Raw genomic sequence first — 22746 nt, forward strand, 5'->3', positions numbered from 1 at the left:
CTCCTGACCCACGGCCCCTACTACCCCAACTCTGCCCCTCCGGTGCCCCTCACTCCCGACCCGCAGCCCCTGCTACCCCAACTCTGCCCCTCCGGTGCCCCTCACTCCCGACCCGCAGCCCCTGCTAGCCCAGCCCTGCCCCCCAGCTCTGCTGGTGCCCCTCACTCCTGACCCGCAGCCCCCTGCCAGCCCAGCCCCCCCAGTTCTGCTGGTGCCCCTCACTCCCTACCCACGGCCCCTGCTACCCCAACTCTGCCCCGCCGGTGCCCCTCACTCCCAACCCGCAGCCCCCTGCTAGCCCAGCCCTGCCCCTCCCAGCTCTGCCGGTGCCCCTCACTCCCGACCCGCAGCCCCTGCTAGCCCAGCCCTGCCCCACCGGTGCCCCTCACTCCCAACCCGCAGCCCCCTGCTAGCCCAGCCCTGCCCCGCCGGTGCCCCTCACTCCTGACCCGCAGCCCCCTGCTAGCCCAGCCGTGCCCCACCGGTGCCCCTCACTCCTGAACCACGGCCCCTACTACCCCAACTCTGCCCCTCCGGTGCCCCTCACTCCCGACCCGCAGCCCCTGCTACCCCAACTCTGCCCCGCCGGTGCCCCTCACTCCTGACCCGCAGCCCCCTCCTAGCCCAGCCCTGCCCCACCGGTGCCCCTCACTCCTGACCCACGGCCCCTACTACCCCAACTCTGCCCCTCCGGTGCCCCTCACTCCCGACCCGCAGCCCCTGCTACCCCAACTCTGCCCCTCCGGTGCCCCTCACTCCCGACCCGCAGCCCCTGCTAGCCCAGCCCTGCCCCCCCCAGCTCTGCTGGTGCCCCTCACTCCTGACCCGCAGCCCCCTGCCAGCCCAGCCCCCCCAGTTCTGCTGGTGCCCCTCACTCCCGACCTGGAGCCCCCCAATGTCTCACCGGATGCCTGGGTTCTCAGCCTGGCCTCATCGATGTCCTCGGCAAACATGTCGAGGGCCGGGGGGGGCTGGGCAGGCGGGGGCTGGGTCAGCACCCGCAGCCTGAGCGCCAACTTCTCACGGGTCTCCTGGTAGATCTCGTAGACGCCCCGCCCCACCATTTGGTCAGCCAATCCCGAGAGCCGCTCCAGTTGCTCCCGCCTCTGGGGCGAGCCCGGCGCCTCCCCCTCCTCCGGCGGGGCGGGGGCCTCAGCCTTGGCCCGGGTCCACGCTCGGCGGGGGCGCGAGCCCCGGGCCCCGCCCTTGCTGCCCAGGCGCTGGATGGCCCGGGCCACAGTCTCCCCTGGCCGCACCATCTCCACCATCCCCTCCAGCAGGGTCTGCTTGTCCAGCAGGGGGCGCCCCCCCAGGGGCTCCCCATCCTCTTCCTGATCTCCGCCGGGGGGCTGCCGGCTCCCGGGGGGCTGCTCCTTGATCCGCACCTGGGGGTGGGCAGGGATCAGTCCTGGTCCAGCCATCCCGTCTCCCTTCTCCTCCCACTCCCGCCTGGCCCCGTCTCCGCTCCTCTCCCCTTGGCTTAACCCCCTTCTATTCCCCGATTCCAACCCCCCCCCTGGTTTCCCCTCCCCCGGATCCCCCCCAGTCTCACCCAGTCGATGTTGTCCAGCCAGTTGTCCCGGATCAGCGCCTCGCGCCGCAGGAAGTAGTTCCCCTCCGAATCAAAGTGCCCCTCCTCCATCTCCTCCTCCAGATTGAAGGGGGTGATCCGCACCCCGTCCTCGTAGTCGATGGTGGCCGACTCCTGCCCTGCCCGGGGAGACCCCCTGCCCGTCAGGCCCGCCACAGTCTCCTCGACTTCCCTGCTCTGCCCAGCCCCAGATTAGCCAGCCAGGCTTCCCCCTTCTCCCCTGCAGGATCCCCCCCAACCCCCAGTCTCCCCTCCTTTCCCCCCGCTCCAGCCCCCTTCTCCCCTGGATACACACTCCCCCTGAAGCCCCCTTCCCACCGGATCCCTGACCCCTCAGCCAGACCAGGGTCTCACCCTCCACATCCTCCGATGCCAGGATGTCGTATTTACTGGCCCGGCCGCCGTCCCCCTCCTCATCCTCGTCTTCCTCGTCGCTGTCCAGGGAGTGTTTACCCTTGAACCGGCTCCCCGGGCCGCTGGCCCCCAGGCCGGGCTCTACCAGCTGCGGTGGGAAGGGATGTTAGGTTCCCTCAGCCACCCTGAGAAACAGTACCCCCTCCAGGCACCACCACCCGGGTCACCCCAACACACAGCCCCCTATATACTCCCCCAAATCACCCCGAGACACAGCCTTCCTGGATATCACCCCCTCGGGTACCACACCCCTTTGGATCACCCCAACATACAGATCCCCACCCCCCATACCATCCCCGTGTCACCCTGAGACACAGCCCCCCGGATCACCCCGACACACAGCCACCCCCCCAGTCACCCCAAGACACAAACCCCGATACCACCCACAAGTCACCCCAAGACACCCCAGGGGGGCAGCTAAACACAACTCCCACCCACCCCTGGTCTACCCCTCAGAGGCCCCCCTCTTTCCCCCCAGTGATCCCTTACCTCCAACAGCGACTGGATGCCCCCGCACTCCCATCCCCCCAACAGGGACTCTGTGCCCTCTGGGAACCCCCCTCACGCCCCCATCCTCACAACAGGGGCCCTCTTTGCACCCCTACCCCATAGAGACCCTTCCCCCCCATGCCTCCCCACCCCACAGAGATCCTTCCCCACCCAGGGGTCCCTCCCACACCCCATCCCCGTTACTCACCTTCTTCTTGGGCATGGCCAGCTCCTCCTCCTCCTCGTCCCCCTCAGCCTGATCCTCGAATGTCACCTTGCGCTTGGGCATGGTGGCCCCTTATGGTCCTGTGGGTGGGAGAGCCAGGTGAGAAGGGGGTGGGGAGTGCCAAGCCCTCTGTGCCAAGCCCCCAGACAGGCCTCACTGCCCCGCCCTGGGGTCTGCCTGCAGCCCGACAGGGAGGAGCGCTGAAGAGACCCTATGATAAAGGGATGATCCCAAAGCGGCACCCTACAATAACAAACCGAGGCCCACGGAGCGCTATGGTAACAGACGAAAGACCCTACAATAACAAAGCACCGCTCACAACAAACGATAGCGGGAGCTGGCTAAACAGGACCCTGCCGTAACAAACCGACAACTCACAAGAGACCCTGTGCCAACCCACCAGGCCCTGGCAGAGGAGACCAAACGATAACAGGCTCCACATGACCCGGGGCTGCTGTCCCAGCCACGCCCGCCCCAGCTAGTCACCGATAAGCCCCTTATCTGTGGGCAGGAGTGCAAGTAGGGGGGTTAGCTCCAGTACACAGTACCGGCAAGAGATTTTTAGTGGGTACGGGGTACCAGAAAGACTTGGGACAACCGAAGCCCGTTACCCTGAATGTGTGCCAGCCAGTGTGCCCTCCCGGACTAAAGGCTCAGCCACACCCAAACAGCTCAAAATGAACCTTGCCCTTTTAGGCTAAACAGAGTCGTGTCACTGGCTGCATCTCTGTTGTTACATAACAGATAGCAAAACTCCAGTGGGGCGAGGGGCTGGCACAGAGGGTCTCAGGTACGTGGTGTGACTATTGAGAATCTCTTTTGGGAATAGTCATGTAGGTGAAACAGCTGGTACTTATGATTACATGCACAGAAATAGTATATATTCACCTTGGTATCTGAAGGTATGAATATTCACTCTGTTTACTATGTTTGCTCCTGTGGTAACACCCACAAGGTATTTAGCTAGCACAGGAAGGAACAAGTCAAGCTGAAGGGCCCATTAAGGAACTCTTAGCTCACAACGGACCCTGGGAAACGCCTGTCTACACTCAGAACGTTCACAAAACGTCCATTAACTCGAAGATGGGTGGGGGTGATGCCGTGTAACTTGCCCATGTGACTCCAAACACCATCTTTCACAGTGAGAACAGATTTCCCTTTACTGGGCACTTGGCAGAAGCTAAAACGCCCTGGCCTGGAAACATCTCCATTTTACCTCTTTCCTGCTCCAGCCTCTGGACTATGAACTTCTACTAATGGGAGCATCCTAACCAAGGGACTGAGGACTTTAAGCTAATCTGGAGCCTTCATATTACCTTGATCCTTTGCAGATGGACTTATGAGTTGGATGTGGTACAGAGACGGCTCGAGCCTCATTGATTGCTGATTTCTCCCTTGCAATGGACAAAGATCAGATCTCTCCTGACTTTCTCACATGAGTCAGCAGCCTTTGATACCGGTGGTATAAGCAACATAGCCCTTGCTTGAGTGATTTTGTTCTTTCCTCTCCAAATGTCAAAGCTTGTTCCCATTGAACTCAATAGCAAAACTCTTTTGGATCTCAGTGGGAACAGGATTTGGCCCTTTTATTTCAATCTACTGCTTATCTGCCCAGCGACAGTTCTCACGCATGTTCTGCCAGGCTGATTTTGGTTGCCCCTCCTGTATGTCATGCTGAGGAAAATAATAAAACAATCTGGGCTGGAGTTCTGTCAAGATGTCCACGGCACACACAGTTCTGTGCCTCTTTCCCATCAAACCCAAACGGCGCCACGTCTTTGCTTTCCTAGTGCCTGGCGACTTAGATAGAGACCAGCTGGCAGAAGCTTAGTTTGGCCATAAGGGAGGCACAGATAGTGTATTAAGGGGAAGTGGGGTGATCGTCCTTCCGGTCCTTCTTTCATTTGAGAAGTTTTCAATTCGGGGTGCTGTTGGATCCCCGATAGCACCAGGGGCCCAAAGCATCACTTTACAGCTACATCTATTTAACAGATGCAGTTGTAAAATTTTAGACAGGCAACGGGGGTGTCGGAGGGGACGGGGAGAGGGTGGGGGGCCCGGGCTGGGGCGCAGTCACATGGAGGGTCCCGTGGGGAGGTCACGTGTCCCTCCCATGCGTGCAGTATCGGCAAGGGACGATTTCTACTTGCACCCGTCTGGGGGCCCAGGCTAGTATTGGCCTAGAGCTAATCAATATTTGCATATGCAAATGAGCTCCCCTTCAGAGGCCCCCATCCCTTTTCCCAGCCTGCCTGTACCTGACGGGGTCCCCCCACTGCGCATGGGGCAGTTCGCTGCTCGGCCGCCCCAGGAGGGACACGGGGGGGACCCCAAAGAACAGCCCCATCCCCCCTGGGGGGAGATCTAAGGGGCAACCCCATCGCAGCTTCCTAATTTGCATATGCAAATGATTCTCCCCCCCGATTTCAGCCCCCCCAACAACCCAATCAGGGAACACCTGGAACGCCCTAATTTGCATATGCAAATACCCTACTCTCCCCCGCCGGGGGGGAGCCCCGCAAGAGGGGGCCCCATAGGAACGGGGGGGGACTGCGCCCCCCAAGCCCCACCCCCTATTTGCATATGCCAATCACCCCCGGGGCCTAACACGCGCCGCGCCCCGCCCCGCCCCGGGAGCAGGCGCCCCCCAGCCGGGGACCCCACAGCCCCCTCATTTGCATATGCAAATCAGCGCCCCGCCGGCTGCGCCGCTCACCCGTCTCCGGAGCTCGCTGGGCGTCTCGCGCTACAACCGCTTCCGGGTCAGCCCGCCCTCCTTCCGGCCCGGATGTGACGTCACCCATGGGCCGTTCCCTCCCCGCCCCTCGCCCCGGGTTGGTCCCGTTTCTCGCCGTTTCCTCGCATTGGCTGGGGCGGCAGCGCCCCGGAATTTGGAATTTTGGCCCGCCCCCAGCAGGGCCTCGCCGGAAGTGACGTGTGACGGCAGGAGTTAAAGGGGCAGGAGCCTATTGTGCGGGGAGGCGGAGGAAGTGACGTCATCTCCTGGCAGCCGCTGGCTTCAGCCCATTGGCTGCCATGGGGAGCCGGCGTCATGGCAACGTTTAAAGGGGGCCGCGCCCGGTTTTCTCCGACCTCTTCCCCCCAGCGTGGCCCGTGACCCCCCCATGGCGCCGGGGGGGGGCTGGGAAATGCCCCCCAATGCACCCCCCGCGACCTAACCCCCCCATCCCCCGGCCATAGCCCCCCCTGCAACCCCCCATCCCCCAGCACGGGGCCACGTCCCCCCTCCACCTCCCAACCCCCCAGAACCGCCCATCCCCCCGTTACGGGGCCCTGCACCCCTAGTCCCCAAGAACCCCCCATCCCCCATATCACGGCATCTGGGGGATACTCCCCCCCATGCCCCAACCCCCCCTTCTCCCCCCAGCTGGGACAAGCTGCTCCCCTCACATACCCCCCCACGTGCCTGATTTTGTCAGGGGTCCCCCCCCTCCAAGAAAACCCCTGTGCCCCCCTTGTAGGGTCGGAAACCTGCCTGCCCCTTGCCAGCGGCTCTGACGCCCGCAAGCCCCTCGGAAGAGCAGGTGGCGTTTTAACCCCGGGGCACCCCAAAGGTTGCACCTGCCCCTGTAGGAGGATGAACCCCAACCCACCTGGGGTCACACCTATGGGTCCCCCTGACAGCCATTCAACCCCCACGGATCAGGATTAAACTCCGAGGGAGAGGCCGGGATCAACACCAGAGGAATATTTTGCCCTGTATAAAACCTCCCCCCCCCCAAAAAAAATTTATCCCCAGACCCTGGGAAATGGGGGACACGTTTCCAGCAAGGGAAGGAATCAGAAGGGGTCCTCGGACCCCCACTACCCTTAGCTTAAATTTTGGGCACCCCCTTGTATTTCTCCAGAGGCAGTCGCACCTTCCTAGGGGACACCTCCCTCATCTAGGTAGGGGTCCCCAACCCAAGGTAGCCAGGATGTGGTATGAACCCTCTTGTGTTTAACCAGGGCTGGTCTTAGGTTTTTTTGGGACACCCTCTAATCTGGGACAGCCCCCCAAATCAGTCTCCCTGCCCCCCCAAATTCCCCCAGGAACATGGATCTCCTTAGGACCAAGGGGAAGTCAGACTAGGCAACTTCCTTAGAGTTAGTTCCTTGTTCTAGCTATTCTGTTCCCATGCCAAGTAAGGTGTCCTCGGGCGGGGATAAGAAGGGAGCCTAGAGGGGCTGTACCCCTGAATAGCCCCCGGTGCACCCACCACGGCGGACCCAGTAGCAGAGACAGGTGTCCAGGGCTCATAAGGGGGATTGAAGGGACAATTAAGGTCAAATAGCTGGACCTTAAAAGTGACACCAGCTCTGACCCAGAGAGAGAAGGGAAAACTGGGGAACCCCCACGCCCCAAAGGGGCAGCAGATTTCCAGGACAACGGTGGATCCGGGATCCGGCTGATCACAGAAACAGGAGAAGGCAGGTAAAGTCTCCACCTTGGGGCTGGCACCCTCTGGAAGGAAAAGGCCCCCATCCTATTCCCTGCCCTCCTGAGCCAGCCAGTGCCCGCCCTGGGGCCAGTGCCCCCTAGAGGGGAAAGGCCCCGTGTCCCATTCCCTATCTCCCCCTTCCCAGGTCCCCAGCCACATGAAGTTGCATGAAAGCAGCGTCCTGGGCTACTCCCGCGTGGCAGCGCCCCCCGACCGGCAGGGACGGCTGTACAAGAAGAGCGAACGCAGCAGCAGCTACCAGCGCCGCTGGTGCGAGCTGCGGGGGAACCTGCTCTTTTACTGGGAGCGACAGGGGGACCGCGAGCCGCTGGGGCTGATCCTCCTGGAGGGCTGCACTGTGGAGTTACAGGAATCCGCCACAGAGCCTTTCACCTTCGAGATCTCCTACCCTCAGGGTCCACTGGGCCACCGGGCCTACAAGATGGCTGCTGAAGACCAGACTTCCATGGAGGGCTGGGTGCGGGCTCTGAGCACGGCCAGCTTCAACTACCTGCGGGCCCTATTGACGGAACTGGAGGGACAGTACCGGGACAGTGGGGCCCTCAGGGTGACACCACTGGAGGAGGGGGCTGCGTGGTGCAGCCCATTGGTGTCAGAAATGGGATTACCAAACTTTGAGGGGCTTCACCGGCAGTTTGGGAAGGAGATTGTGAAACTGAGGGCGAGGTGGAGGGAGGAGAGAGCAGGAGGAGCCCAGACAGTGCAGGGGGACCTGATTGATTTGGAGTAGGGAGAGAGGGAGGGGGGAAAGGAAGCAACCTGGAGGGGGTAGGGAATCCACATTCATTGCCATCAAATACAGGAGAAACTATGGGGAACCCAGGGGCGGGCTAGCAGGGGCTGCAGGTCAGGATTAAGCCTTTGTGGTCTGGGGTGACTGGAAATGGGGACAAAATATTTGCCAAATATTTACACTGTGAAGATGCCTTTACAATAATAAAATTATTGCATCCAGGCCCTGGTACCAGCCATGTGAATTCACCATTTGGTCACATCCGGCCAGCAGCAGGGGGCGCTGTGGGGGGGGCATGCTAGCTGTGGGGGGAGCTCCCGGCTACTCCAGCACCGCCCTCTCCCAGCAGGGGGTGCAGTGGGGAGCAGGAGCACTGACTGCCAGGGGAGAGCACCCGCTGCAGAGCCCCCCACCCTGCTGCATGCAGCACAGCGCCCCCTAGCACGGCACCGAGGCGTTGGGTTCAGCTCTGAGAACGTCCCAGTTCATTTCAGCCAATCCCCACCCGCACCAAAGGAAGATCTTGTGCCACGGAGACCAGCAGAGAAGGAGACACATCAAGGCCCACGTAGCCCATGCCCGCCTGGGGCAGGATCGTCCCCATCTGTCCCTCCAGACTCTAGCTCTGACCTCCTTCAACAATGGTGCCGCAACCATTTCTGTTCCAAGCCCCCAACCTTGGGAACGGGACCCAGTCCCCCACCATCCTCTCCAAACCTACACAAGCACAGAACTGCACGGCGTTGTCCCTCCATAATTCACAGCCCGGCCCCTTGTGGCCACTGCTTGTCCACCCAGTCAAGATCTCTAACCTACCAGACCTTGCTCCCCACCCACAGAACCCAGGAGTCCTGGTTCCCAGCCCTCCCCTCCCCACTCTAACCCACTAAGCCCCACTTCCCTCCCAGAGCTGGGGATGGACCCAGGAGTCCTGGCACTCGCTGAAGTGAGCTGTAGCTCACGAAAGCTTATGCTCAAATAAATTTGTTAGTCTCTAAGGTGCCACAAGTACTCCTTTTCTTTTAACCTCACACAGTAACCCTAAAAGAACTGTGACTCACAACTCAGCAACCCTCAAGCCAATGATCCAGAACAACCCCAGGACCAGAACCCAATGACCCTCTGTGATGAAGTGGGGGAATTTCTTCATGGTCGGTATGAATACTGTCTCTCTGTTTCCCTTATGTGCGGCATGATTAACCAGGTGGTGGGACAAGGGCATTTGGTCTTTGCAGAGACCACTAGAGGACGAGGTGTGAGTGCCCCTAGCTGCCTGGGCCCTGCCCAGACAATTTGTTTCCTGGCAACTGATGAGCCTGGCCTGGACAGGAAGCCAGCCAGTTCTGACCAGTTGGAATTCAAAGCCATGAGCTGGGCCACCTGCCATGGGACAGAGACACATGCTGCTGGACGGGTCTCAGGATGTCAGAGAGCAGCCCTGGGCTCTACGTCTGACAAAGATGGACTTTGCTGCGATGTCCTGCTCTCTGTGCGATGATGAACGTTTCTCCGCTGTTCCAGACGACTAACAAATCCTTCTGATGTACCCCCCTGGCTGGGAGTCACTGCTGACTGCAGAAGTTAGGGTGCCTGGCCCCTTTGGTGGATACATAAGGTGTCCTATTCGGGTGGATTCGCTGCGGGGAGCTCACTGCGTGGAACACGGGTGCTGAAGGATCTGAGGTCGGACCAAGAAGGTGGTGAAGCCCAGGAGATGTACCATAGTGTGTGCGCGGCCTGGAGAGGGCCCAATTCACGGCTGTTCAAGAGCACCCAGCCTGTTCACCTGTGACACCCTCAAAGGATTTTCAAGGAACTAAGACCCTCAAAGACCCAAAGATCCTCCAAGACCCCCAAACCAACGACCTTCAAAGAGCCATGATCCCCAATCAGCCAATGATTTTCAGAGATCTAAAACACAAAGGGCCTTCAAAGAACCACAACCCCCAACAAGGTAATGATTCTCAAAGACCTACAATCCAATGACCCTCAAAGAGCCAGATTGACAACCCAATGACTCAAAGAGCCATGACCCCCAATGAGCCAATGATTCTGAAATGACCCTCAAAGAACCAATGACCCTCAAAGACTTAGAACCCAATGACCTTCAAACAATCATCATGACCTCCAACCCAATGACCATCAAAGAACTAGAATCCAGTGAACCTCAAAGAACTGTGACCCCCAACCCAGCCTTCAAAGAGCCAGACTCACAACGTAACGGCCCTCAAAGAGCCATGACCCCCAATCAGCCAATGATTCTCAAATGACCCTCCAAGAGCCAATGATTGTCAAAGATCCATCACCCGCAACCCAGAGGCCCTCAGAGCACCATACCCCCCAATCCAGTGACACCCCCCGAAGAGCCCATGATTGAGACCTACAACACAAACGATCCTCAGAGAGCCACGTCCCCCAACACAACCATGACCCCCCAAAGAACAGTGCTGCATCTTCCACCAAGTTTGCAGTATTTTTTTTTGTTAACCTTTTTAAACAAAGCGACAAAATAAAATCTCCGAGAATGAGGCACGAACAACAGGAAGGGGCGGGGGGAGGAATGGAGAAGGAAGGAAAAAGAGGAGAGATGTAAAACGTAAACAACCAGTTTTCTGCCCTTCTGGCCCAGGATGGGGGTGACATAAAAAGAGAGGCTAGGGATTGGAGCGGGCGGGCTGTATCTCTATATTCCAGTGTCTGTCCCATTAAATAAGACCTCATGGCCAAACCCAAAATGTCTGTATACATAATTACAATACTGAGACATATATATAATATATGTGTATAGAGACACACGTATATACAAAGGGTGGGAGGAAGAAAAGGGGGGGGTTTGTTGGGTGGCAGATGGGAGTTACATTGGCTGGGAGGGCTGCTAACGGCATGGTTTGTGGGAGAGGTGAATTGTGGGAATGAGGCTTGGCTGGAGGCAAAGAGCAGTAATGTGGTCTCCTGCTCCAAGGAATGACTCTACAAGGTTAAGTTAAAGCCATGTCTTGCAAAGAGGGGAAATTGAGGCAAAGAAAAGGGGGAAAGTGACTTTGTTGAAGTCACGTGGGTAGGGAGTGGCAGAGCTGGGGATAGAACCCAGGAGTCCTGATTCCCAGCCCACCCCTCACTCTAACCCACTAGACCCCACTCCCCGCCTAGTGACGGGGATAGAACCCAGGAGCCCTGATGCTCTTTGCTAGCTTTACACAAGACATCAGGAGTTGGGGGGTTCCCAGTGGGTCAGCCCCACCCCTCTCTCAGCCAGCGTGAAAGTGTTAGCGTCCCATCTGAGACCCAACCAGAGACCCCTGCTCTCCCTCCATAGGGCCAGCGGGTATCCCCTAGTGGTCGCACAGCATACCACATTCAGGGAGAGAGAGAAAATTCCAGTTATTGAAAGGGTGTTTGTTCATGTTTTTTAAGGGGGGGCAGGGGTTGTTTGATGGGTCTAGAGGGACTGGAGTGTGTTGATGGGGGGGGGAGGTGGGGGAAGAGTGACAAATACGCCAGGGGAGGGGTGGCTGGGAATTGACAAAAGAGATAATGAAGGGAGCATCCTGGGAGGGGGGGTTATTGTCTAGGGGCCAATTTAATCCCCCCGCCCGGGGCAAATTAGGAGGGGCTATGTGGTGCTAGCTGGATACAGTTGCGACTGAAAAAGCCCCACAGCATCAGTCACTGGGGGGACTTTATTGGCTCCCTGTCCCGCAGCGCGGGGTACTCGATAAAATTTATCACGGCTCTCAAGTGAAAAACTTTATTGATACCCTGTCTGCAAACACTGGGACGTCAATAAAGCTCATCCCTGTCCTTACACGGAATGCCTTGCATGCTCTGGCTGCGAACACTGGGTTGTCAATAAAGTTCATCCCCCCCACTCTTACAGGGAAGAAACTTTATTGACACCTTGTCGGCAAAGTGGGCCACCAATAAAGTTCACCATCTTTCCCAGAAGGAGACCATAACAGTGGGCCTCCAAGGTGCCACACAAGTAATGAAGCCCTAGGTGGGAACAAGGAGTGAACTTTATTGACAGCCCAGGGTTGGCAGACAAAAGAACAGACCGGTTCATCCAACACTGGGCTATTGATAAAGTTTACTCCTTGCCACAAAAATCCAGTGCTGGGAAATAGAAGAACTTTCTTGTTCTTGTCTGCAAGCACTGGGCTATCGATAAAGTTTCTCACCGGGCATGTGACTTTATCGATGCCTTCTGGAGAGGTGGATGAGCTTTACTGATGCCGTCGGGGAACACTGGGCTACTGATCAATAACAAAATATGGTGTTGGGACAGGGAGGAACTTATGCCCTGTCCGCATACACTGGGCTGTCAATAAAGTTCATCCGCCTTGCTACTGAAAGTCAAAGTAGAAGAACTTTATTGACACCTGCGTCCATCAACAAGAACTGCATTTGGAGGTGAACAGCACAAAGAGGAGTGCTCCTGCTAGCCTGGGGGCAAGAGGGTGGCTCTTAAAACCAACCTCTCCTGAGGAGCGGGACAGAGGGAGCATAGGGCTGGAGTGGTTAAATAGTTTAAAGGGGATTCTCCTATATACAGTAAACGGGCTGGACGATTATTAATACAATCATATTCTGGTTAAGACTTGAGGGGGACACGCCCCACACCTCTGGGAAAGCACTTGGGGCGAGGGGTGTACCTGTTTGTTCCACCGACGGGAGAGGAGGACACAGAAAAGAGGGGGAGGGTGGGGAGAACACAGTAGTCGTTTGGCTTTCAAAGTCGTTAAGCAGGTCCCCTCCTGGCAAGAGGAAGATTGTGGGGTGCCCCTGGTGGGTAGCTCAGAGCTCAACACTCTCTGGCCCATCCCGACACCCTTTTGTCCTTTAGATCCCAGCTTCCTCCCAGTCGGCGACTCCACCCCATCCCAGTCTACCCACCCCTTGGTCCTCGGCTGAATCTGTGGTGGATCGGAGGCAGCAGGGCCCCCCCCCCGCTGTCATTCCCCCGCTCCTCAGCTCAGAAGTAAATGTCCTGGAGCACAGAGCCCGCCGGGGGATCCCCATCTTGCCCCCCATCCTCAGCACGGGGCGAGGCTTTGGGCTCCTTCCGGCGCATGGAGACCTTCCTCTCTTTCTTCTGCTTGGCTTCCTCCTTGGCCCGCTCCTTCTGCTGCTTCCGCTCCAGCTTCTCCTTCTCCTTCTTCTCCTGCTTCTCCCGCTCTTTCTGCAGCCGCTCGCGCTCCTTCTCCTGCTTCTCCCGCTCCTTCTGCAGTCGCTCGCGCTCCTTCTCCTTCTTCTTCTCCTTCGTTCCCCCCTTCTTGGGGCCCCCCAGCGGCGTGTTGTTCCCTGTGGGGGAGGGCAGAGCGGGGAGGAGCCCTTCTGACACCACCTGGCCTGGGGCAGCGGCTGGAGTGGGGGCAGCAGAGACGGCCAGGCTGCCCGGGGGGTGCGCAGGGGAGAAGTTTCCCCCCGTGCTACCACCACGGGTCGCCCGCTGTTTGAAGCCGGTGAGGCTGAGCAGGCTGGCACTGGTGGTCAGCACGGGGTTCATGCGGTGACACTCTTCGTGGATGGCGCGGGAACCATGGAGACGGCGCGAGGGTTTATACTGCAGCTCCCCGCGGTTCTCACGCCACTTCTTGAGCTGCGTGGCATTCTCACGCTCAATCAGCGCTTCCGTCACAGGCAGGTTCACCACCTGTGAGTGGGAGGTGCAGGTCAGACACCCGGCGGGGCACAGTGCCCTCTAAAGTACTAGCCTGGAGTCTGCACCGACCCAGAGCGCCCCCTACTGGGTAACCCACCCCCATCCCCTGTAGCACAGCACCCCCTAGTGCAGGGGTGGGCAAACTACGGCCCACCAGCCATTTTAAGCTGGCCCGCAAGCTCCCGCTGGGGAGCAGGGTCTGGAGCTTGCCCCGCTCTGACCTGGCTTTGCTCCGGCTTCTATCCACTCCAATGGCCACCTCCAGCACTCCAATGGGAGCTGCAGGGATGGTGCCTGTGGATAGGGCAACATACAGAGCTGCCTGGCCGCGCCTCCGCGTAGGAGCCAGAGAAGGGACATGCCGCTGCTTCTGGGAGCCGCTTGAGGTAAGCACCGCTTGGAGCCTGCACCCCTCAGTCTCCCCATGCCCCAGCCCCAGCCCTGATCCCCCTCCCGCTCTCCAAACCCCTCGATCCCAGCCCGGAGCACCCTCCTGCAGCCCAAACCTCTCATCCCCAGCCCCACTCCACTGCCTGCACCCCTTCCCACACCCCTGCCCCAGCCCTGATCCCCCTCCTGCCCTCCGAACCCCTCGGTCCCAGCCCAGAGCCCTCACCCCCTCCTGCACCCCAACCCCAATTTTGTGAGCAGTCATGGCCCACCATACAATTTATATTTCCAGATGTGGCCCTTGGACCAAAAAGTTTGCCCACCCCTGCCATAGTGCCACACTGGGGCCAACACCAATTGCAGGAGAGAGCGCCCCCTGCTGAGCCATGGTGGTCTCCCTTCCACACCCTGAACCAGCCAGGCCCTTACTCAGCGCCGTCTGGACAGGGCTCACCTCGTTGATGAGGAAGTCCTCTTGCATGCTCTGAGCTGGCAGGTTGCGCAGCTTCTCCATGGTCTCATACATGCCCTGGCAGCTGCGCAGCTTGTCCACCGAGCCCAGAGCGTTCCGGAGAAGGACCAGGCCCACCCGGAAGACGATCTTCACCCCTGGGATGGGGAAAGGGTAGAGAGACTGGTGTGAGTCATGGGGTTTCAGGGACCTGGTGATGGGTGTCAGCCATGCACACATAGGAAGGAGAGCGGAGGTGGGGTCAGTTGGATGCATGATTGGGTTGGATGAGACCTCTGGGTTGATGGACTGGGTTGGATTGGATGGGAGGTTGAGTTGTTGGAAGATGAGTTAACAGATTAGGTTGATGCAGTGAGTTAGGTTGAAGGCATGGTTGACATGGGTTGTGTTGATCAGATGGATGGTTGGTTTGGAGGGACGGGGTTGAGTTGTATGGAGTGGTTGATCTGGACTGGGTTGAATAGTTGGTTGGATGGGATGGCTGGGTCAGATGGATCAATGGGTGGTTGGCTGGTTGGGTTGGATGGGGAATGGGTTGGACTGGTCAGATGTATGGATGAGGGTGGGTTGGGTGGTCAAATGGACAGACAGTGGGTTGGATGGGACAGTTGGATGAATAGGAAATACGTTGGGCTGGTCAAAAGGATGGATGGCTGGCTGGGATGGGAGATCGGTTGGCCTGATCAGATGGATGGGATGGCTGGATGGATGCGGGATGGGTTGGTCACATGGATGGATGGTACTGTTGGTCAGGTGGAGGGATGGGATGGGTAGGGTTGAGTTGGTCAGATGCATAGAAGGGAGATGAGTTGGGTTGGTTAGACGGATAGATCGATGGATGGCTGGTAAGGCTAGGACGATGGATGGATTGGTCAGATGGATGGATAGTTGGTATGGACGGATTGGGGATGGGTTGGTCAGATGAATGGATGGCTGGTAGGGATGGGACAATGGATGGTTGGGTTGGTCAGAGGATGGATAGAGTATGGGTTGGGTTGGTCAGACGGATGGATGAAGAATGGGTTGGGTTGGTCAGACGGATGGATGGACAGATGGAGAATGGGATGGGTGGGTCAGCTGGATGGATGACTGGTTGAGATGGGATAAGGGATAGGAAGATGGATGGATGGGTGGGTCAGACGGATGGATGGAGAATGGGTTGGGTGGGTCAGATGGATGGATGACTGGTTGGGATGGGATAATGGATGGTTGGGTTGGTTGGATGGATGGAGAATGGGTTGGGATGGGATAATGGATGGTTGGGTTGGTCGGATGGATGGAGAATGGGTTGGGTTGGTCAGACGGATGGATGGAGAGATGGAGAATGGGTTGGGTGGGTCAGCTGGATGGATGACTGGTTGGGATGGGATAAGGGATGGGACGATGAATGGGTTGGGTGGGTCAGCTGGATGGATGACTGGTTGGGATGGGATAAGGGATGGGACGATGAATGGGTTGGGTGGGTCAGCTGGATGGATGACTGGTTGGGATGGGATAATGGATGGTTGGGTTGTCGGATGGATGGAGAATGGGTTGGGTTGGTCGGATGGATGGAGAATGGGTTGGGTTGGTCAGACGGATGGATGGAAAGATGGAGAATGGGATGGGTGGGTCAGACAGATGGATGGAGAATGGGTTGGGTGGGTCAGCTGGATGGATGACTGGCTGGGATGGGATAAGGGATGGGACGATGGATGGATGGGTGGGTCAGACGGATGGATGGAGAATGGGTTGGGTGGGTCAGTTGGATGGATGACTGGTTGGGATGAGATAATGGATGGTTGGGTTGGTCGGATGGATGGAGAATGGGTTGGGTTGGTCGGATAGATGGATGGCGGGTTGGGATGAGACAACGGATGGTTGGGTTGGGTTGGTCAGACGGATGGATGGACAGATGGAGAATGGGATGGGTGGGTCAGCAGGATGGATGACTGGTTGGGATGAGATAAAGAATGGGACGATGAACGGTTGGGTGGGTCAGACGGATGGATGAAGAATGGTTTGGGTGGGTCAGTTGGATGGATGACTGGCTGGGATGGGATAAGGGATGGGACGATGGGTGGGTCAGACGGATGGATGGAGAATGGTTGGGTGGGTCTGTTGGATGGATGACTGGTTGGGATGGGATAATGGATGGTTGGGTTGATCGGATGGATGGACAATGGGTTGGGTTGGTCGGATAGATGGATGGCAGGTTGGGATGGGATAATGGATGGTTGGGTTGGTCAGACGGATGGAGAATGGGTTGGGTTGGTCAAACGGATGGATGGACAGATGGAGAATGGGATGGGTGGGTCAGCAGGATGGATGACTGGTTGGGATGGGATAAGGAATGGGACGATGAACGGTTGGGTGGGTCAGATGGATGGATGGAGAATGGATTGGGTGGGTCAGTTGGATGGATGACTGGTTGGGATGGGATAATGGATGGTTCGGTTGGTCGGATGGATGGAGAATGGGTTGGGTTGGTCAGACGGATGGATGGACAGATGGAGAATGGGATGGGTGGGTCAGCTGGATGGATGACTGGTTGGGATGGGATAAGGGATGGGACGATGAATGGTTGGGTGGGTAAGACAGATGGATGGAGAACGGGTTGGGTGGGTCAGCTGGATGGATGATTGGCTGGGATGGGATAAGGGATGGGACGATGGATGCATGGGTGGGTCAGACGGATGGATGGAGAATGGGTTGGGTGGGTCAGTTGGATGGATGACTGGTTGGGATGGGATAATGGATGGTTGGGTTGGTCGGATGGATGGAGAATGGGTTGGGTTGGTCAGACGGATGGATGGCGGGTTAGGATGAGACAACGGATGGTTGGGTTGGTCAGACAGATGGATGGAGAATGGGTTGGGTTGGTCAGACGGATGGATGGACAGATGGAGAATGGGATGGGTGGGTCAGCTGGATGGATGACTGGTTGGGACGGGATAATGGATGGTTGGGTAATGGTTTGGGTTGGTCGGATAGATGGATGGCAGGTTGGGATGGGATAATGGATGGTTGGGTTGGTCGGATGGATGGAGAATGGGTTGGGTTGGTCAGACGGATGGAGAATGGGTTGGGTTGGTCAGACGGATGGATGGAGAGATGGAGAATGGGTTGGGTGGGTCAGCTGGATGGATGACTGGTTGGGATGGGATAAGGGATGGGACGATGAATGGGTTGGGTGGGTCAGCTGGATGGATGACTGGTTGGGATGGGATAATGGATGGTTGGGTTGGTCGGATGGATGGAGAATGGGTTGGGTTGGTCGGATGGATGGAGAATGGGTTGGGTTGGTCAGACGGATGGATGGAAAGATGGAGAATGGGATGGGTGGGTCAGACAGATGGATGGAGAATGGGTTGGGTGGGTCAGTTGGATGGATGACTGGTTGGTCAGACGGATGGAGAATGGGTTGGGTTGGTCAGACGGATGGATGGAGAATGGGTTGGGTTGGTCAGACGGATGGATGGAGAATGGGTTGGGTTGGTCAGACGGATGGATGGAGAATGGATTGGGTGGGTCAGACGGATGGATGACTGGTTGGTCAGACGGATGGAGAATGGGTTGGGTTGGTCAGACGGATGGATGGACAGATGGAGAATGGGATGGGTGGGTCAGCTGGATGGATGACTGGTTGGGATGGGATAAGGGATGGGACGATGAATGGTTGGGTGGGTAAGACAGATGGATGGAGAATGGGTTGGGTGGGTCAGCTGGATGGATGATTGGCTGGGATGGGATAAGGGATGGGACGATGGATGCATGGGTGGGTCAGACGGATGGATGGAGAATGGGTTGGGTGGGTCAGTTGGATGGATGACTGGTTGGGATGGGATAATGGATGGTTGGGTTGGTCGGATGGATGGAGAATGGGTTGGGTTGGTCAGACGGATGGATGGCGGGTTAGGATGAGACAACGGATGGTTGGGTTGGTCAGACAGATGGATGGAGAATGGGTTGGGTTGGTCAGACGGATGGATGGACAGATGGAGAATGGGATGGGTGGGTCAGCTGGATGGATGACTGGTTGGGATGGGATAAGCGATGGGACGATGAATGGTTGGGTGGGTCAGACAGATGGTTGGAGAATGGGTTGGGTAGGTCAGCTGGATGGATGACTGGCTGGGATGGGATAAGGGATGGGACGATGGATGGATGGGTGGGTCAGACGGATGGATGGAGAATGGGTTGGGTGGGTCAGACGGATGGATGACTGGTTGGGATGGGATAGTGGATGGTTGGGTTGGTCGGATGGATGGAGAATGGGTTGGGTTAGTCGGATAGATGGATGGCGGGTTGGGATGAGACAATGGATGGTTGGGTTGGTCAGACAGATGGATGGAGAATGGGTTGGGTTGGTCGGATAGATGGATGGCGGGTTGGGATGATACAACGGATGGTTGGGTTGGTCAGACGGATGGATGGACAGATGGAGAATGGGATGGGTGGGTCAGCAGGATGGATGACTGGTTGGGATGGGATAAGGAATGGGACGATGAACGGTTGGTTGGTCAGACGGATGGATGGAGAATGCGTTGGGTGGGTCAGTTGGATGGATGACTGGTTGGGATGGGATAATGGATGGTTGGGTTGGTCGGATGGATGGAGAATGGGTTGGGTTGGTCAGACGGATGGATGGACAGATGGAGAATGGGATGGGTGGGTCAGCTGGATGGATGACTGGCTGGGATGGGATAAGGGATGGGACGATGAATGGTTGGGTGGGTCAGATGGATGGAGAATGGGTTGGATGGGTCAGTTGGATGGATGACTGGTTGAGATGGGATAATGGATGGTTGGTTTGGTTGGATGAATGGATATGGAATGGGTTGGGTTGGTTGGACAGATAGATGGATGGAGAATGGGTGGGTTGGTTGGATGGATAGTTGGGATGGGACGATGGATGGACAGAGGGAGGATTGGGATGGGACGATGGACTGAGTTGGAAGTTTGGTTTGGTTTGATTGGCTGGGTTGGACTAAATTGGGCTGATGCATTGTGTTGGACAGTGACACTCATTCAGAGGGCAGGACGGACATAAGGAACTGGGGGACATCTCACCCTCGCAGAAGAACATATCCCAGACACGCAGCACAGAACTCCAGGGCAGGGTGCGGGAGAAGATGCACATGAACCACTCCGTCATGTAGAGGATGGGATCGATCTTGTATTTCTTCAGGTGCCGATAGGCCATGGGGGATGCCCGGCGCAGCAGGGCAAAGAAGATCTCTCCATCCAGCTGGATGGCTTCCTGCCAGGGGACGGGAACACATCAGCCCCTTCCCCAACTCTGCCATTCCCCACCTGCCCCACCCATCCCCAAACACCCTCCTTTGTCCCCCCTTCTTCCAATACTCCCCCTTCACCCCCATTCCTCACTGCTCTCCCCCACAGGTCTCCCCATCTCCTGCCATCAACCCCCCTCCTTCCCCATACGCTCCTCCCTGTCCCCATCCCCCAAAACCAACACACCCCTCTCCACCAATAATAACTCAGCAGAATTCCCTTCCCAGAGAGGGGGAGGTGGACCCCAGCCCCGAGACCGCCCTGCCCTGCTCCACCAGTGGGGGTGCTACTCACCAGTCCGGCGCTGTAATAACCTGGCAGGTACTTCTCACAGATCTGCACCAGGCACCAGAAGGCTTGCTGCGAGAACGGAGAGAAGTGAGACATATCAGACAGACAGACATCTAGACACCAAGAGACTCAACAGACACTAGAGAGAAAGGATCCATCCCCAGGGCACATCTGTGCTACATGGACAGAAGGGGTTTCCTCCCCTCCATGTGGTTAATCCAGCTCCTTCTGTCGACCAAGCCACGTCTACCCTGGGGCACAGGTCGACCTCACTGCAGTGCTCAGAGCGAGATTTTCCCAGCCCAGAGTGACACAGCTAGGTCACTTCAAGTTTTAGGTGTAGACTAGGTCTCAGAGACTCCCCAGAGAGGAGACCCAGGCACGCACTTAGGATATGTCTACACCCACACACACAGAGCCATGTTCCTAATCCACATTAGCTAACTCGGATTGAAACAGCCGCTGAGGTGTTACTGCTATTTTAAGTCCAGTTAGCTACCGCGGGTTAAAACACACACTGAGGTTTTTGCAGTGCAGACACGCCTTAAGAGAGTCCCGGGGCACACCCACAGCCAGAGTAGAAAACACAGAAATGGTGGAAGGGGGGTCGGGGGGAAACCCCAACATGTGTAACAAGGGAAAGATGATGCACACCACGGACAGACTGACCAGATTGGGATGGACAGAGCAACAGACAATGCTTCAGGCGGGAGAGACAGAGGAAGAAACAGGAGCCAGAAAACACAGACACATAAAACATAATCATGCAAAAGAGACATGGACAGATGGACAAAATGCATGGTCACTATATCAGATGGGAGGGGTATTGCCCAGAGAAGGGGATAGAACCTCAGCCTCCAAGCTCTAACCACTAGACTCACTCACCTCCCTGAGCTGGGACAGAACCCAGGAGTCCTGGCTCCCAGCCCCAAATCCAAGCAGTGCCCGGAGGTAAAATCAGCCAAATATGTAAGAAGCAAGAGATCAGGAGAGGCGTGACGCTGGGACTTTCCCAAAAGGAAGGGGGGGGAGCTCTCGCTCAGCCACAGGGGGCGTTAGCGGGCTGCTCTTACCTCCGCGGGCATGTGCATCAGCAGGACAGCAGCCACGGGGGCCTGGGCCTGGCAGTACCCTTCGTCGGGCCGGTAAATAGTGTAGGCTTTTAGGATGCGGTATAAATCCTGCTGTCTGTGGGCAGGAAAGGGACAGGGTTAGACACACGGAGGGGCCTGTCCCCTCTAGGGGGCACCGGCTCTGATCCAGCTCAGAAAAGGGACGAGGAGGTTCTGGTCCAGTGGAGGCTCCCCACCCCGGTCACTCACCCATGGCCTCCCCTGGCGGCAAACATCTCATGGAAGGGGAACTGCCGGTGCAGATCCTTTTCTATCACATCCAGCCACTTGGGGTCCCCGGGCTGGCGCTCCAGCTCCTAGGAGTCAAGGGACAGGGGGTGAGACTCTGCCCCAGCTGCCCGTCACCCCAATGCCTCTCCCCACCCCCCAGAACCACCCCCGAGGGGGAGGCCGCGCACCTCAAATTTGTTGGGGTTCTGATCCAGGAGCTCCTTGCTGTTCGACAGCAACTGCCAGGCTTTGGCACGGAGAGAAGAGGGGATTCCCTTCCGACAGCGCAGCTTCACCTGCCCAAACAGGAGCCGCCATGTTAGCACAGCACAGCACAGCACCCCCTGCTGGGAGCGGACGGGGCTGGAGTCGCCGGGAGCTCTTCCTACAGCCAGCACCCCACCCTCTCCCCACAGCGACCCCTGCCAGGAGCAGCCAGGGCTGCAGAAGCTACTCACCTTCTGGAATCGCCGTGACAACCATTTTTCCCAGTGGGAAAACATATCGAGCCATTTGAGCTCCCGCTGCCGTGCCACGTCCACCGGGATGGCGCTCTCCCTGTGGGGAGGGAGGGGATCAGAGACACGGAACAGCCACACCCCACCAGCCAGGTACAGCAAAGGGAGGACTGCCAGCGGGGTGAGCTTCCCCACAGCAGTGTCCTGGGGGGGGAGCAGGGCTGCTGGCACTGGGAGCTTCCCCACCCAGAGGAGGGCACGGGAGGGGATGGGGGGGGCAGGAAGCAGACCACCCCCACTGGGGTATGTCGACTCCCAGACTGCAATGCGAACTGGGGCCCTATCAAGCCATCTAGGATGTTTGTAATTATAATAGGGACCTCAGCTCCCACCTCAGCTCCCACCTCAGCTCTGCCGGTGCCCCTCACTCCTGACCCGCAGCCCCCTGCTAGCCCAGCCCTGCCCCCAGCCCCAGCTCTACTAAAGCTCCATCCCAGGGATGTGATGGGCGAGTTTGACAGGGAAGTGAAATTAACAAGGTCCAAAGTGAAACAGACCAGCCCGGTTTCCATTCCCCCAGGAGGAAGAAGGAAACACAGTGGGTCCGAAACGATTTTATATCCGATCGAGCCAGGGAGGCTCCCCTCCAGCCCCGCAGCAGCAGCCTCCCGGCACCAGCACACGAGCTCTCAGTTCCTACTTCAGAACACCTCGTGCTGCCTATTCCTGAGCAGCCCCCCTGCCTGTTCCGTTGCTCTCTGACTTCCCAGAGCTGTGTGAAGGCCCAAAGGAAGGGGGAGACAAGGCCTTCCCTCTCGGGGGGACGTCAGCTCCAACCCTGCCCCAGGCTGGGGAACTGGCTGGCTCAGGGGGAGGGGGAAGGGGAAGGGGACAGGGACACGGAGCCTTTCCCCTCCAGATCAAAAACGGGGAAGCC

General features: G+C 57.8%; 3 protein-coding genes across 5 annotated transcripts in view; 1 reads left to right on the plus strand and 2 right to left on the minus strand.

Moving 5' to 3' along the window:
• CD2BP2 (CD2 cytoplasmic tail binding protein 2) overlaps positions 1–3092 on the minus strand; it is a 6442-nt gene extending 3350 nt beyond the window's left edge. Inside the window, exons 1-4 of the mRNA XM_043516069.1 lie at positions 2703–3092; positions 1946–2093; positions 1553–1710; positions 905–1385 (exon numbers count right to left, since the gene is read on the minus strand). Coding sequence (XP_043372004.1) covers positions 905–1385; positions 1553–1710; positions 1946–2093; positions 2703–2783 — 868 coding nt within the window. The 5' untranslated portion in view covers positions 2784–3092. The remainder of the gene's footprint in view (positions 1–904; positions 1386–1552; positions 1711–1945; positions 2094–2702) is intronic.
• Positions 3093–6193: 3101 nt separating this feature from the next.
• On the plus strand, positions 6194–8138 carry LOC119856759 (sesquipedalian-1-like). Of its 2 annotated transcripts, none has more exons than XM_043517109.1 (2): positions 6194–7151; positions 7308–8138. In XM_043517109.1, the coding sequence occupies exon 2, from the start codon at positions 7320–7322 to the stop codon at positions 7911–7913; it is 594 nt and encodes a 197-aa protein (XP_043373044.1). In that variant the 5' UTR covers positions 6194–7151; positions 7308–7319; the 3' UTR covers positions 7914–8138. The 2 variants fall into 2 exon arrangements, with proteins under 2 accessions (XP_043373044.1, XP_038260667.1); XM_038404739.2 differs by having other exon boundaries at positions 6199–7155.
• A 2238-nt stretch (positions 8139–10376) lies between these two features.
• TBC1D10B (TBC1 domain family member 10B) overlaps positions 10377–22746 on the minus strand; it is a 39625-nt gene continuing 27255 nt past the window's right edge. For both annotated transcript variants that reach the window (XM_043517105.1, XM_038404741.2), the window contains 8 exons: positions 21810–21909; positions 21540–21647; positions 21331–21437; positions 21082–21196; positions 20012–20077; positions 19493–19682; positions 14423–14577; positions 10377–13569 (listed from right to left, as the gene is read on the minus strand). In XM_043517105.1, coding sequence (XP_043373040.1) covers positions 12889–13569; positions 14423–14577; positions 19493–19682; positions 20012–20077; positions 21082–21196; positions 21331–21437; positions 21540–21647; positions 21810–21909 — 1522 coding nt within the window. In that variant the 3' untranslated portion in view covers positions 10377–12888. The remainder of the gene's footprint in view (positions 13570–14422; positions 14578–19492; positions 19683–20011; positions 20078–21081; positions 21197–21330; positions 21438–21539; positions 21648–21809; positions 21910–22746) is intronic.

Source organism: Dermochelys coriacea, chromosome 6 (genome assembly GCF_009764565.3).
Source record: "Dermochelys coriacea isolate rDerCor1 chromosome 6, rDerCor1.pri.v4, whole genome shotgun sequence".
Taxonomy (NCBI): Eukaryota; Metazoa; Chordata; order Testudines; family Dermochelyidae; genus Dermochelys; species Dermochelys coriacea.